Source organism: Eutrigla gurnardus (assembly GCF_963514095.1).
Source record: "Eutrigla gurnardus genome assembly, chromosome: 19".
NCBI lineage: Eukaryota > Metazoa > Chordata > Actinopteri > Perciformes > Triglidae > Eutrigla > Eutrigla gurnardus.
The window spans coordinates 8,982,623-8,999,870 of record NC_139930.1 but is presented as its reverse complement, the minus strand read 5'-3'; the positions used below and the strand labels follow the sequence as shown (position 1 = coordinate 8,999,870).

The following is a 17,248-nucleotide window of genomic DNA, read 5'->3' as shown; positions in this document are numbered from 1 at the left end:
AATGATGGTCCCATTTAGAGTAAAAAGTAGACGAAAAAGCAGGGTATGCTTCAGGGCGTGGCCTCGCTAGCATCGCTACCACATGACCATGCTAACAGGCTACCACGCTACCAGGCTACCACGCTACCACGCTATCAGACTACCACGCTACCACGCTATCAGGCTACCACGTTACCAGGCTACCATGCTACCACATGACCACACTACCATGCTACCAGGCTACCACATGACCACGCTACCACGCTACCATGCTACCACGCTACCAGGCTACCACGCTACCACATGACCACGCTACCACGCTACCATGCTACCACGCTACCAGGCTACCACATGACCACGCTACCACATGACCAAGCTACCACGCTACCAGGCTACCACGCTACCACATGATCACGCTACCAGGCTACCACGCTACCACGCTACCAGGCTACCATGCTACCACATGACCACGCTACCACGCTACCACGCAACCAGGCTACCAGGCTACCATGCTACCACGCTACCACATGACCACGCTACAACATGACCAAGCTACCATGCTACAGGCTACCAATGCATATAGCTATACGATGACTTTAACACTTAGCTGTAAATCTGACCTTGAATTATGAAGCTAACTTTGTTAACAGTTTCACACCAGACTCCAGATGGATCCAGCTCCAGTAAGGTTTCTGCTTGGAGTGCCACTCTGCTGCCAGTGTTCATCACATCCACACGTCGCTCATCCGCATTCCAAATATGGTCACTTCTGTACATTGGTTGCAAAAATCCAAGATGGCGATGACCAAAATCCAAAACTCAAGGCATCAAAACCATGACGTCACAATGACTACTCTCACTTCTTACATATAGTATGTGGATGTCTGCTTTTTTCGGTTGTGTCATGAACAGAATTGATGACCTGTCTATGTACCATGTCTGCTACTGGAGGATTTCATAGGTCACAGCAAACATGCACACAAAAACAGGTTGTAAAGGCAATTATATTGCTGTCTTAAAGGGAAGCCAGAACATTTTTTTTCTGCAGTACTGACCTTTTAAAGACTGTTTGATGTAAAAAATGGTCCTTTGTTGGGAACTGTGATCGGCAGTTTTTAATCTCAACAGTGTAACGTTATCACCAACAGTTTTAAAAAGAACCATATAAAAACGTCTCTTTGACATTTTGGGCTTTGCTTCCATTTCTGAAGCCCATAATAGCTGCACTACATGGCCAAAACAAACATTATGTGTCCACTCTGTCATTACAGCAGCACTGTATGTATATTTGGGACCCTCCTGCAGGGATTTGCTCCCATTCCAGTAATATTGAGGTTCAACACTGATGTAGGGGGATAAGGTCTGGCTCACAGAAGTGTTGGATGATGTGCCTGAGTACATTGTCATGCTGAAACAGGAAAGAGTCCAACACAATCTGTTGCCACAATGTTGGGAGCACACTATTACGTGAATCTCAATGTATGTCATTGTCTTTATGTTGTTTATTTAATAGGGACAGTGCATATTTATGGACATCAGTATGCATATACAATGTAAATGCACTAGAGTTAGCACAATGGCTAGTTTTCATCTATTGTCCCTATAGGCAGATAACACAGAAAACATAAGAACAAAGTAGCATACATCTAACACCCTTAATTTGAGGGACAGACACACAATAAAAACAACTGACAAGACAAAATGCAACAGGACATGTGAGTGACACACACAATGAAGTGTGTGATGCAGACATACCTGTCTACTCTATATAGTGACACATAACGTTGTATGCCCACACTTTTTGATCATGTGTATTTTCACAAGATGGCAACATTAGTTAGCCCTTCTTTTTGTGACACATGAATTGATGCTGAGAGTAACCAATGTTGCCACCTTAATGTCTATTATGAATGATAATATAAACTGAACTACCATTGAGGACAGAGAAGAAGACTTGGAGAGGGAAATCATTAAGCGATAACCGTCTTCCTTCTGAAACCATGACTATGCTGTGAAGTGGCGTTGATTTGATCTCCGCTGCCTTGGTTGCTGCTTTGCTGACAGTTGTGCCACTTTCAGGACGCTGCGTGCTGACTTAATCTGGGATTTCAGACAGCTCCTCTTTAACATCGGTTGCTCTGGTAATCAGTACATTCTCACTCATTCATTTCCAAAGACCTTTCTCCAAGTCAATTTTCAATTCTCCAAGTGCATCGAACCATTTTCAACCTTATGAATTACTTTGACATTATTTATTCTATCACCCAGCACACTTAGTCACAGTCTCAAATTAAAACGACACAGCTGTTCCTTTTTTGTCAGAGCAGCCAGTCAGCTTGCCCTGCTCAGCCTTTTAAACGCTTTGGTTACCGGTTAATAAAGCAGAAGGAATGTTTGGCTCTTATAGGAGCTGCAGATTTTAAGGAAGGCTCAGCTTGAAACCCTGCCAATACTGCACAGTGCCATTTGTCAACAGAATGACCTCAGAGCACAGTTCATTTGCAGTTGATATGGCCACCGTTTCGTGCTTGTGATGGATCACTTGGGCAACCGAGTTCGCCTCCGCTTTGCACTTTGGGCCAAAGCTCGAGGACTCTTGGATCAAGGGTCAAGAGAAAGACGGAAATGATCAGTGTGTGTGTGTGTGTGGGCATGTGTCTGTGTCTGTGTGTGGGCGTGTATAGTAAGTATGGTTGGACTTTTACAATGTGGGATTTAAGATGATAAATGAAAGCATTTATCACAAAGAAGTACATGAAGGACAGTTATCTCACTACAGAGTGATTTAATGCTACAAGTTGAGATGCAGAAGATTAAAAAGGTATCAACTCTTGGACCTCATTGAGGCATTTTTTTTTATCCATGTAAACAGGTTGTCTTATACCTGCTGAGGTGAACCTCTACCTTCAGATGACTGATAACTACGGATCATATTAAAAGTTGTTCTGGTGCCTGTTAGAGGACGACTGGAGAATGTCCTCATTCAACTTTATGATAATAAATTACTGTGATATACAGTAACATCATAACACTCAGTGGTGCCACTTTGTGGTCAAATAGTAATTAGCCTCTCCCACAATCTTGGATGTAATCTGATAATCTGGTTTGCTAGATATAATACAAATGATTTAAAGGTTTCCTTTTTTTAATCATAGCTTTCGTAGCCTGATGTATTTCTAAATGTGAAACAGGCAAACTGTACATCATTAATACTTTGATTTGATCGTTTGAAAGATTAGCTGTCAAATTTCTCTGTGTTGAGACGTAGTTGTAGATTGATTGATGGATGGAGGTCATCACATTATTTGGTTGAAGTCGGTTGGCATAGCTGATGTAAGCATGCCTCACATTGTGTTTTCCAGGAAGACAAAAGATGTTGGATTTTCATATAAAAGTAAGTGTTTTCAGGATATATTGCTAAAAAGATGCACAATATGAGATCTAACAGAGTTTAAAGGGCATTTTTTCATTACAGCTCGACTTAAAATGCAACCGGTTCACATCGAGGACTACAACAACTTTAAAAGACAGAGCAGTCAACATGTGAAACACCTCAATTGGACCACATGTTGAGACACAACAAGCCCAGCCTTGTTTTTTTTTTAATGTCGTGAACTTTTCACAGTTTAAGATAGATAGAGCAAGCTTGTTTTTTATGTATTATTTTATTTCTTTATTGTTTAAAATACAGATTTATCCCACAAAAGACGAAAACCTAGTAAGAAGCTGCGCAGACAAGGGCAGGCTGTTTAATGTCTAATTAAAGTCCATAAGCATGGCAGCGGGCATGTTGTTGGTAAGAAGGCAGTGCAACGTAATAGGCTGCGCGAGGCTGCGTCACTTCCTGACAGGACGGTCAGAGCGACGTCGAGCCGCCAGTCTCTCCACTCTGTCGCTGTAGTAACGGAGACACCGAGCAGCAGGTCGGCTCAGCGCCGCAGCCGGACGGACATAAAAACAAACCCGACCAACTAACGGCTGCAGGACACGTCGCGGGCTCCATTTAACACCGCCGGTGGATATTTGTGCGAACTTGACGTCGTTTGGAACTAAAACCGAAACCGGAGCGGGACAGTGTGGACTTCCCGGGACGCTGAGCGGGAGCACAACAATAACTTTTTTTATTTTATTTGTTTCTTCTTCGTCGAGGAAATAGTGTGTTTTCTCTTTGGGTCGCATGCAAAGCGGCGGACGAGTAAGTGTTTTTTTTAAGTCGCGGCTTGTTTTGTGGAGCGGTTGGCGGTGAGGCGGACACCAGAGGAACGGCTGCTCGGCAGCCACCTGACCTCCTGGAAAATAAGACCGAGGCTAATGACACGCAGGCGGAGGTCCTGACGCGGCTCGTTACTAAGCTCTCTGGCGGAGCGGCGCGAGTTGTCCGCGAGGCTGTTGCATGTCCGGTCTTGACGCACGTGAAGTTTGCAGAATCCAATTACTGATATCTAAAATTATGGTAAGTGTGCTAATTAATTCGCGCCAGCTGTGACATTAAATTCGTTGCACTTAATTGCCTGCTGAAGTTGCCCCCCGCCCCCCCGCCATCGCTCTGTCCGGCAAATTGCGAGTAATAAGCGGATCATCTGTCAGAACCAGACGGCATGGATATAACCGGAGTGCGCGTCCAGCGGTCGAAATGCAAAGCGCCGGTCTGATCCCGCGCCGCCAGCCCGTAATGCCTGCACTCTAACCCGCACCAGTGTGGCGCCGTGTCCCGGTCACACCGCCAGGATGAGCAGCACCGACCTGGAGCGCATGTCGCTCAGCTCCTCGGCTAACTCTGTGGCCTCCAGCGCCCGGACGTTGTCGGCCAACGTGAGGAAGCTGCACAACGCGCTCAACCTCCTGCTCAACGACTTCGAGAGGGAGCAGTTCATCCACTGCCTCAACGTCTACCACTCCAAACGCAACGTGTACGACCTGGTCCAGACCCTCAACGTCATCCTCAACGCGCCCAGCAAGCGGCAACTTCTTCCCATGCTGCGGTTGGTCATCCCCCGCTCTGACCAGCTGCTCTTCGAGCAGTACACCTCGGAGGGCCTCTACTTAAAATCGGATTTAGCTGGAACAAGCAACGGCAACGCCGAACCGCCGCCAGGAGACTTCCCCAGCGCGAGCCCGACTCCCCCCGGGCATTTCTCGCCAAACAACCCGCCCGAGTTTCAGGTGGCGCTGCGTGGCTCGCCGGACAGCTTCAGCACCAGCAGCGACGGGACAGCTCCCCTGGTGCCGCTGCTCGGGAGAAACTTTGTCCACGAGCCGCCGGGCGAGATACGGCAGGTCACCATGAAGCGACACAAGAGCAACGAGGGCCTGGGCTTCAGCATCCGCGGCGGCTCGGAGCACGGGGTGGGCATCTACGTGTCCCTGGTGGAGCCCGGCAGCCTGGCGGAGAAAGAGGGTCTCCGCATCGGCGACCAGATCATGAAAGTCAACGACAAAGTGTTCGACAAAGTCACTCATGCTGACGCAGTGAAGGTAAGTTTTTCTTTTCTTTTCACAACACCAAAGCTGCACACACACACACACACACACACACACACACACACACACACACACACACACAGCTTTTTCAGAACGCACATCCATCTCTTCAATAGGGTGTAAATTAGTAGCCCACGGCAATTCAGTGAACTGGCACGAATGTGACATGGGAACATGGGAGAACGTTTGCTCTGGCCTCTTCCTCTAAACCAAGGCAACTTCTCCTGTATAATAAGCTCCTACCATATTAGTTAGTGTTTGGTGTCTTAACTTGACATCTCAGACCTAACAAGCCTCGATTTGTGGAGGGGAATTGATTGTGTTGGCTGGAAGCAGCTTGTTAGATCAGCAAGCAATGCACAACAACAGTACGATAATGTAAACTGTACACTGACTAATGCCTCGAGGAAGCATGCATGCACATTCAAAGCAGCTGAGCGTGCGTGTCTGTGATTTTGTGTAGAAGCTTACCGTTTCCCAAGTGCTGTGAAGCTATAGACTGAGCATAACGGCTGGCACTAGCCCTGTGCACTATTGTTAATGCCCCTGAGTGTAAAGAATATCTATTAGCAAATTAGGTGATAAAAGAGCATGTCTGATTTGTGTCCAGTGAAGATTGATTTGGGAACAGTCAGACCTTGTGAGGTCCTTGGTTTTATGAGCCCTGTGAGCTGTCCATGGTCCTGGAAATTAATCTCTGCATTTTCTTCTCTTCCCTTTGCCTTTCTCTATCCTTAAGCCTCGCTTTTCTGACCGATTTTGTGATCGCTCGGGTTCACACCTATTACACATTACAGGGATGTAGTTATTTAACAGTTAAGTTAGTTTCAAGCATCACAGGAACAGTCATTGGTTTTTCTCCTTATTTATTAATTTTACTTTAATTTTACTTGAGATTCTATAAACACATGCGTCCAATAGCATTTTAACTGGATATATACTCTCTTGTAGCTTAGCGTTCCTGTAAAAAGCCACAAAAAAAAAAAAAAACGTCCAGTATCTATAAGCTGAATAGTGATTGTCTGTCGTTTTAAAGGTCACTGATTTGTTACCTCCGGCAACCCGGGATTATATTGTAGCTAAAATTGAGTCCTTTCTAACCTTCACCGATCCTGAAAAAGCTGTCCACGGCTTTATCTCCTCTTGTGGACTTCTGTAATTCTCTTTATGCAGGGCTCAGCCGTAAGGCAAGCTCTTACATTCAGTAAATCCAAAATACTGCACCTTTAGGCTTTTAAGTAACATCGAGAGATGAGAACATGTCACCCCTGATTTCGCCTTTATTCAATGGTTGCCTGCTTTAGAATACATTTTTGGCTCCACAGGGCCAGTGACCTTTATACACAGATAAGTTTATCTTTTATCATACGGTTGCAAACAAGTTATGACCAACGATTATTTATTGATTTTTGGGCCAAAATGTTTGTTTTTCCACTTTTAAATAAACTGAGCTGACTGACTGTTTTCACTTCCATGTTGTTCTACATCCCTGCTATTGGACACACATTAAACATACATACACACATTAAAATAAGGCTGTCATGCATTGGAATGCTGTGCATTTTAATTTTAAAATATGTATATTACTTGTTGTTGGTTTAAGCAGCACTTGATTTGATATGCAGTGGGGGGTTATTTTAAACATCAGTGTCGCAGTCAATCGTGTTTGGCCAAAACTGTGATTGCGATTGATATTGGTTTAATTTTGCAGCCTTTCCTTTCAGGGTTTTCTGTCCTGTCAAAGTGTCTCTGAGGAAGATGCATAAAGCCACAAGGATGCATGTTGAAGTGATGAAGTCATTGGCCAAATTTTGTTCTGCACTTCAGATGTAAGACTCCAGCAGAGTCTTCCTGCACCACATGATGTCAAACTGCATTGGATATAATACTAATGGTAGAATTAACCAGCCATGTGTGTTCCCAATCAATTCTCTCCACATTCAAATGGTCTCTCGTCTATGGAGTGAACACTATTGATTGCTCCTACTGTACTGTGAGTGAAGATTATTGCAGTAGTTGTTTTCTGAGACTGAGAGGGAGTGAAACCCAAGATCGCTCAAAAATATGTTGCTTGAATATTGTTTTCACTCTCTAAAAGTATTCCTTCATTTTATTTATTTGTGCTTGCGTCATTGCCAGCAAATCCTTATTTCACAGTCAGCTACTCTTTGAGCTGTTTAGCCATCCATAATGATATTGGTATATCTAACTATGAATACCACTAGTTGTACTGCTACCATTGCTGCTTGGCCTGTTTTGCTGTTATTAGTATGAAAGACAAGGCACGCATGCAGCCAACAGGAGAGAAGCATAAAATCTCCCTGGAGGTCATTAATGCTTGACTTCAGTTATTTTAATGCCTTCTCTGTTTGGTCTAAATGCTATTACAGGCTTTTAGAACTGTAATCATTTTAACCGTTTAAACTCTGCCGGACCTGCACGGGAGTTCATCATTGTAGACAGCTGGACATCGTAAAAACCTACACAATTTATATTCAGCTGCAGATAGCTGATTTTAATATTTCTACCTGATTTTAATAACGCTGTTTGAATATGTCACTCAATCTGTGTATCATATTTCTTTTTAATTATATGTGGGGAAAAAAACAGGATATGTGATGCCACCTATAATGTGAAAAATGTTGCCAAACTTATCAGACAGACAATTGAGCAGTAACGCGCTTTCTCAAATTCTAAATTTAGAGCATCAATATAGCAGAAAACAATCTATTGCAATGTAAAGATACAGTGGAGTAATGTCTACCCAAATAGAGAATGAAGCCGCTGTCCCTCCTGTGTGCGTTGTAACCCGAGCTTCTCTGCTTATGTAGCCGGTCTGGCTGCACTAGCATGTTGTGTGTGTTGGCTAGCTAATTGCAGCTGCTCTGCACTGCGCTCATACAGTGGTTACCGCTGATAACTGATGGTGTGGCGGAAGCGTGGCCCCCATCCTCCAGTCCCCCCTCAGGTAAACAGTGTTATCAGTGTCAACATTGTAACCTGCTAGACACTGGCTCATCCGTCGCCGTGTTGTCTTGTCAGTCATTCATAGATATGCTCTGAATTTGGTGTTGAGCACCCTTTTTAAATTGTTGTGTGTAGAATACATTTCATTGGTTCATAATTTTCTTCATTATAGTTAATGTTATGATAGCATCATTAACACATCACACCATTCTTTATCCTTAAAATGTACAGCCTTATTACAAACTAGCAGCCAAGTCTGGAGAAAAAGCTCAGTGGCTTTAAGTTTCTGACACATTTTAATGGATGAAATGTCACTTTTGAATAAGCTGTCTGGACACTCTTGGTGAATGCAGTTGTGACAGCACATCTGCTCTTGTCTCCTCACTGCCAACTCAAATCCCACAGACTATCCAGATTCAAATCCCTAGTATCAGTATTTTTATATTGCAATCAAATGATGTGTGTAATGTGAAAGTGGTCGTAGTGATGAATCCAAAGAGAGCTATCACCCAACTCTCTCATTAACCATGTTTCCATTAGCACCAGGCAGCTGTTTTCAGACAGTTTTCTACTAGATTGGTAAGAACGTGGACCATCTAGCAGCTAAGAGCTGTACATTTCTTTGGAGTGGGTGCAGAGCTAACCAGAAAAAAGGAGAGTAGTTATTGAACTTCCATTCATCAGATTGATAATTGGTCAAGGCTGTGTTTTTTTTTCAGCTATTTTTTGGACTTATGATAGCAAAACAATTCTTAATGCAGCTTTAAATGGCCTTCAACACATCTGATTATTTCTGATTGAGTTGTTCATCTGTTACAGAAATGCTCATCTGCTCAGCCAGAATTGTACTTAAACATATAGCACCATCACGAATAAATAACAAATCACTAATCCTACACAAACAACCAGGCTGGCTTTAAATAAGTCCATGCAACTTATTTTATTTCCATCACATTACTCATTCACACTGTTGTCGCCCCGCTGTGTGTCTCTGTTTAGGCTTAATCCGCTCCACTTTAGCAAACCTGTGCTGCCTGATGAGTTCAGGGATGGCCTCTGAAAGCAATAGATTGTTGTTTGCCCCAGGGGACGAGTCAAGGGCTTACAGCTGTATTACTTTCTGTCTCCGACTCTCTCCTCTTCCTAAGAGCCTGCCTTGGCCCCGGTCCCTAGAGTCACTGCCAAGGTTAGCTACCCTGCCAGCATTTAGACTTTTCTTTGTCATTTTCTCTGTGCTGGACGGGCAGGAGATGTGACAGGATAGGAGAAGGGACATAAATCGTGTTGTTTTGGAGCCCCAGAAACATTGAGACAAGCAGTCTTGTCCTGCCGGGAGCCACAGACTGCCTGTCTGACTTTTTAATCTGATTGGTCTCAAGTCTGAGGATGGTGTGAGAGGGGGAAACAAAAACACAATGTTGGCACAGAGACAAACAGAAAGAAAAGGAAGCCTCAAGAGAAGATTGGTCCACATGTTTTCCTGTCTTCCTTTTGTCTAAATTTATTTTGAGCCCTGTCAACAGTTACTCCAACAAATACCGTAGTTTGGTGTCTTTGGCACCGTTGAAGCTATGACCGTCCTGTAAAGGGACCAGAGGGAAGGGCGATTTAAAAAAAAAAAGAAAGAAAAAAAAAAAGGAAGATGGCCGGTCTAAATTCACTGGGTTGACACCTGGGCAGCTGCCAGGCACATTGACATGCAAAGACTTGGCCACAAGTCAGAGAAATGGGAGCTGAGCAGCCTGGAGCAGCACTGCAGACTGCTAATGGCTCGTGTGTTGATTAGATGGTGGGAGGCAGATAGGGATCTTGTTAAACTTGAGGAAGGAATTCATTGATTCATAGCTTGGAGCTGATTCTGCAGTTTTGATGGAGTAATATCCCCAACACCCCTATCTCACGTTGGTTCCACATGAACAGCAGTTAGTCACTTTGCATGTTATTATATGGTCAGCATTGGCTCATTATTTGAACTTTAAACACTCACTCATGCGGTGGCATCTTTGCTTCCTTATTATGATTGCTTCTGAAACGGGATTAAACACAGCATGTTTCAAGTCAGTTACCACATTGGCTGGAATATAAGGCAATAGTTTGTTTCTGGAAATTACGTTTGTCATATCCTATTTGAGGCAGTGTTAGAGCTATCTTAGTTCAACCTGTGGGAGCTTCTGACGGCTTGTGTAACGTGTTTGTCTATCCCACGGAGGAAATAAATTCCAGATGAGTGAAAACGAGTCAAAGTGTCCCCTGACGTCTTAACTGCAGAGACGTACCAGGGACTGAATCATCCGTCAAGCTGCCAAGAATTACCGCTCTCACAGAATGTCATGATGAGGCTAAAACCTGGAAAATGCAAACAGTCTGAGGAGATGGTTGCAGACGTGGGAGAGCGTATGAATACTGACTGACAGGCAGGCTACACAAATGCAGGATTTCCATTCCGCCTTGATAGAAGTATTTCTCTGTTTCAGTTCAAGGATGAACTTTGCAAAAAGTATTTAGTATAATCAAAAAGTCTTTTTGCAAAAGCAGTCACTGGGGTGCTCTAATCAGAATGTTCAGTTGTGTGGTGTACATCGACTTTTCTTGAGCATATATTTTGAAGTTGTTATTTATATAATCTATAAATTATGGAGCGAGGGTGAGCAGCCTGGAATACATAAGGCACAGTACCTTTAGGCCTGGCCTCTGGGTTTGTGTTTACATGTGTTGGTATGTCTCTAATAACACAGAGTAGCAGAGCCCTCCACCAAGTCACCAAAGAAATGTGTTCTTCTCCTTTCTCTTTCCAGCCCCAATTAACTACTGCTAACATGCCCTTGAGCAAGACGCTTAACCACTGGCTGATCAAGTGGCTAACGGTAGAGGATTTGCTGCTTTCTGGCAAGGTTCTTGGCATAATGTGTGTCACTGATTATGAAGGAAGGTATTGCTTTAAATAGCATCAAACCATAGGAAACCAAAATGCTTACTAAATATACCAAACAGGTTGTTTCGGTCAAAGTTAGCTTTAGGACAGAAAGCCCTTTTATATCTCAAGAGGCAGCTCTTTTTACTGGTGAATGTGTGCACTCATGCAAATAATTTATGTCTATAAAAATTATCGGGCACTTGCTCTGCTCTGATTTGTATGAAAGGTGCACCTTTTTAAGTGGCGAGGAGAATGCGGTCGCTATTAGAAAATGTCACCCCTGTCTTGTAGCAACTATATATCATTGACGTGTGCTGTATGAGCTGCAGAGACGCTCTGTTTTCATGATGGAATTAAGGGACATTTGACTGGCTCTCTGTTATAAGAATTTTGTATAACCACATGATTTTAGTGTTTTAATGACTTTAGTATTTCCACTGATGACCTAAACAGGGCCTAAAGTTATCCTGCAGAACAGCTAACTGTTATCAGGGGCACTGTGCACATGATGTCTTGTATTACATGTTTGGATGAAAGGTTTTTTGTAGTCTGGGAGTGCTAATACTGATGTGCTCACTAAAACCTGTTTTAGTTGTTTGAAGGATTGTTCTGCCTCCTGTGTCCAAATAATATTATCCCCGGCTGCCATAGGTTGATCATAGATTAGACCCTGCAGTCGTTGTGCTAATTCAGCGTAATTAGCAATCCATTGCCTGCAAAAGCCTGGCATGCCTAAGAACGACATCATTTGCTTTCTTGTTTTTGGGTTTGGAGCTTGCAGAATAGCTTCTTTGCGTTTGTCATCGAGATGTTTTCCTTCCTGAGATATGTTAAAACCCAAATACTTCACCGTTTGTTTCCACAACTGGAGTTTGTTTCTACTTGCCTTGTGACCTTGTTAAGCTAAAAACTTCAGCAGCGCCAGAGTGTCAGTTTTACAGTCAGCTTGAGTTTTTGAAGCTATCAAAATATCATCGACATACAACAGAATTTGACTTTGTTTTGGTGGGTTAAATTTTGATAGATTAAAAGACATTGCCTGCAAGAAAATGGTAGGACTTTCACAATATCCCAGAGGGATCCTTGTGTAAGTGTACTTTTTTCCTCTGTATTGAAATGCAAACCAAAACTGTGAGTCTGGGTGCACTGGAATAGAGAAGAAAGCATTCGCTAGATCAATAACTGAGAAGAATTTGGCCTGTGGACTTAACTCATTTAGCAGCGTATGTGGATCTGGCACTAGGGGCGCCCTCGGTATCACAGCTCTGTTGACAGCCTGCAGGTCTTGAACCATGCGCCATCCTGTAGATGGTGCTGCTTTTTTTGACTGGAAACAGAGGTGTGTTACAGGGTGAATCAGGACATTCTATGATGATTCCTGCTTTAGCCAGATCTTTTATGATTGGTTCTATGCCTGCTTCGGCCTGACGTTGATATGGTCTGAATGATCCTTTTGGTGTAATTTTTATCGGTTCTATATCTTTAATTTTACCCACATCTGCAGACCCAGTTGACCATAATATTAGTGGAACACCTATTAACTGATGTTCTTCTTCTTCAGTTAATTGGTATCATTCCACCACGTTTTGTTTGTTCCCCCCTTTTAGATGAACAGCCTTTGTACCGTTTTGTTACCCAATTTAGCTGCATGATGTAAATCTTCAATTTGGGTAAAAAGCCAACTCCCCAATAAGTTAACTGGGCATAGTTTTGAGATGGCCATCGATGTTTGTACTTTTCTTTTGGTGTTAGGATCCTCGATCCACACTGGGTCGCACATTGGTTTGATCATCACATGCCCTGTGGCTGATTTAACTCTAAGTCCGTCTGACCTTGACTTAATTAGACTATCTCAACATTTTTCATGTTGAAAACATTTGTAGGGTTACATTAGTGACCTTGTCTTAAATTTGCTTCAGCCACACGGCGTTTATTTATTTGTGATATTTTGCTTTTTGTAAACACGAGCAGTATTAATGAGATGTCAGTGCTGCTGCGACAAAAAGCACAACAGCAAAAGAATCAAGGCTTAAACAGTTTTTAAAATTATGATTCCTGCTACAACAAACAGCTGATGATGCTTTTTGCTCAATTTTTAAAGGAGTCCTTGGAGTTTGGCAGTGTTATATAAGAACTTTTGCATTTTCAGCAGTCACAATAAATTTAAAAGCAGCTCATTCAGTTGCATTGGGGTACATTACTTAATACGTCCCGGTATTTATTGGTTTTGCACCTACGAGAAGGCTTGACAGACTTTACAGTTACTCCAGTTTTCCCAGTAACCGTATGAATGTATGGCTAGTTTTGTTGTCACTGTTAATTTCCATCCCGTTTTATTTTGACAACAAATTCACATCGACACGTGTCCCTTTGCTGCATGTCATCGCATCTCCCTCTTCCTATCTTCCTGTCGTCTCTGTCACTATAAATAAAGCAGAAGTGTCATAAAAATAATCTGTAAAAAAAGAAGGTCCTTCAAATTGGAAGTTTATTTGAATTATTTAAAAAACTCCACTGGCCCGGCAAATCTCCAAATTTCTTACTTGTGAACACAGAGCTGATTTGGTAGAGCAATGACAAAACCCAAGCTCTGAATCTTTTATATAGTACCGTGAACTGGAAAATTGGACTGTTAAAATGCTGATTATGCTACTCCGGCAACAGCAGCTTATGATTGAGAAGAGCAGATTGAATTGTTGGACCAGCTGAGGAACTCTGATTAAATAAAGTAAAAGAGCGCTACCGCTGCACTCCAAAACTACCCTTGTGGTGCCCTTGAGCAAGCACCTCTCTGCTCAACTGGCCAACAGTTCTTTGGTCACCGACTCGTGCTGGCCGTCTTCCAGTTGTGAGTGAGTGGCTGCAGTATGAAACAAGTCATGGCTGAAGTTTGGATGGTCAGCGCTTATTCTTTTTAAATATTTGGCAGCTTGAAGTCTCTGCCTCAAGGACGGAAGAGTGTTTCCATCAACCGTGTGGATCCGGCTCCGTGGCCTGGGACGCTGGACTAGCTAGACTAACTTGCCTTTTCCACAAGCTAACGGTTCCAATGACAGCCAAAAGTTTGAAAAGAAGACGAAATCCATAAGTTTGACTTTACCCTAAACATTGCCCCTTTTTCTCTCATATTCACACAGCTCAGCTCACATTTGTTCAACCCATGTTTACACGCGTTCATTCCTCCTGACCCACAGAGTTATGTTCAGAAACATTTCCTGCATGAGTCATGTGTGAAAGGGAGCAGGCGTTGCTAATTTTCCACCGTAAGAACTGGAAACGTTTCAAAATGCTGGTACGGCTGTGTTGTGAAAGAAAGCAGTAACATTGCACTAGGATGCACCTCCATCTGACGAAAGTCTTTGTATTTGAGATCATATTTCTTTCTCACAGAAAATATTAAATGTATAATAGAAAAGTGTTTTGTTCAGTTAGCAACTACTTAAAAAAGTGGAATGTCTCAAGGTTTTAATCAGGAGGGTAGAAGTAATTTGAGTGCTGGTTAGATGTGAGATTACAAGAAACAGTAATAGAGGCTGCAAGTCTATTTTTTATATTACTACTCTCTGTCCTCACCTTGTGAAATATTTATGAAGTGCTTTAATAAAGTGGGAGAGGCTAATTCTTGACCAGCGTTTTGTTGTGGCATGCTGCACTGCACTGATGAAATGTTAACTAGCGTTTAAAGCTGAGCAGTGGGATGAAACCCACTGAGAGGAGGTCTTGTAATATAATCTGGAGAGGAGATATCACATGCTGCATTTTTATTAGCAAAAGTTCACTTGTTGATATTTTAGCTGCCTCCTTTTATCCATCTAAAATATGTTTTTTTGTAGACCCACAGTCACACCTTCAGTTGTCAACACATACGATTATAGCTTACCTTTATGCTTTCAATCACTTCTTGTAAACATGTCCCCTACAGACACACAGTTCACCCTGTCAGCTTTGCCTGCCTCCAAATTGGGAATACCTCTCCACTTTCCTGTCGTTTTGTGTCAAATATCTCATCCTTATGTCCATCTAAAGGCACTGTTTGTATCCTCCTCTGGTTGGCCCACCTGGGGTCCCGTAGACAGTTCTTCTGCCAAAGTGACTCCATTGTAACGGTCTAATTGCTTTACAATGGAGCCGCCAAATGCTTCAGTTCACAGAGAAGGTGTCCCCAATCCATCACCTGGTCTCCTCAGCACTAAATCACCGGAAGCAGTCATTAATATCCGGTCAATGAGCTGAATCCCTCCATCTCTGTTCACTTGTGTCTGCAGGCAGGAAATGACTTATTCTATTAGTCCCTTGGGTGCTTGGGAGTTTCACAGACATCAGATTTAGTTATTTAAGGCCTGTGGTGAGACCACAGTCACACCTCATGTGAAAATGAATGTGTAGTATTAGGTAAAATTGTAATGCCTCTGGATATACTCTCAATAGTCAGTTTATTAGTACACCTATCAAAGACTATTGAAGCCCAATACAACAGCCCTGTAGTAAAACCAGGGCTGGGTACTCAATAAGATAACGACAGAAATAACCAAGTATTGAGTAATACAGACACTTCTCCAGTCAGACGATGCCTATGATTGATTCGTTTTGCACGCAGATCTAAAAAAAAGAGGGTATTTGAACTCAAAGCCAATCACCACAAGCAGTCTTTGATATAATGCAACGTGTGATTGGCCCACGACTGCAGCAGCTACGACCCCTAACCGGGATTTCCTGCACATGGCTTTGAACATGGAGATGGCTAACGGCGTACGGGACCAATTTGCTTAAAATTGAGTCTGCCCTGCCGGTCGCTTGTCCATCCTACCTTCCTCCTGGCCCCCTTTTTTTATGAATCAGATGGTAGATTATGAGATATTAATGTGGGGAAAAACTGTAAAAAAAAAAAGAAAAAAAGAAAAGTGAAATGTATGCTGTTCAAGATGTGGATTCAAGCTTGGTTTCAGCTTGATGTTTACATTTTTGTTGTAGATTGTGCCGCATCACATTTATTCCAATGTGCTTTGTGCAGCAAGTCTGTCGCCTCCCACTCGGGATGAGACAAAATGGGATTTTTATTGTGCCATGGGATTAAAAAAAAAACAAAAACGATAATTGATCATGGGGAATTTACATTATTGGGATAACGAGTGAAAAAGCCGTCTAGCTTGTTTTCATGAGCCTGATTTAAACTACTTAATACTAAAATATGTATTTTTATTTGCAATTTAAGAATGGAAGGTGAAACGTGTGGAAGAATGTGGACAATGAAAACATGCCATTGTTGAGAGTGAGAGACTCAGCAATGTGTTCTTTAAAGTGGAGTTTTGTGGGTGAAGATTGATGGAGGCGTCTTAGTGATGCCCTCCAGACTGGTAGTTGCATTGAGCTCACTGGATATATTTATATATATTTCTCTGAGGCTCCGTCTCTACCATTGTGGGAGTCATGAGACTAAAGGAAGTCTGCTTTGAATATCAATGAGGATTTAGAAGGTCCATTGTTACTTAGGTTTTGTCTCTTACTCCTTGACAGATATCATTATGAGTCAGGCAGAGGGAGAGAGTACAGTAAATAGCACAGTCGGTCAGTGATTATTATCCTGCTCACGTGCATGGTGAATGATAGGGGTCATTGAGAGATGGACACCTTTCTGGAAATGTCTTCCAATTTGGTTGTATATCTTTTATTGTTTGTGACTCCACAAGTGATCAGACAGATTTAAACCACTGATCTTCAGACTGGAGGACGAGGCTACCTCTGAACCACAGCTGCACTAAGGTGAAAATGAAAGAAAAAATCAACTTAATTAGTAAAATGTTCTCACAACAGCTGTATTAACAGTGTCTTTTAAGTGGAGATTCCACCTAAAGGAAACATACTTTTCACGGTGGCATACAGTTATTTGTTTCTATGCATCTCAGTGCA

General features: G+C 42.7%; 1 protein-coding gene across 2 annotated transcripts in view; it reads left to right on the top strand.

Annotated features, from left to right (window-relative positions):
• The first annotated feature begins 3,897 nt into the window (after positions 1-3,897).
• Positions 3,898-17,248, top strand: part of whrna (whirlin a) — a 145,510-nt gene continuing 132,159 nt past the window's right edge. For both annotated transcript variants that reach the window (XM_084034413.1, XM_084034412.1), the window contains exon 1: positions 3,898-5,454. In XM_084034413.1, coding sequence (XP_083890539.1) covers positions 4,708-5,454 — 747 coding nt within the window. In that variant the 5' untranslated portion in view covers positions 3,898-4,707. The remainder of the gene's footprint in view (positions 5,455-17,248) is intronic.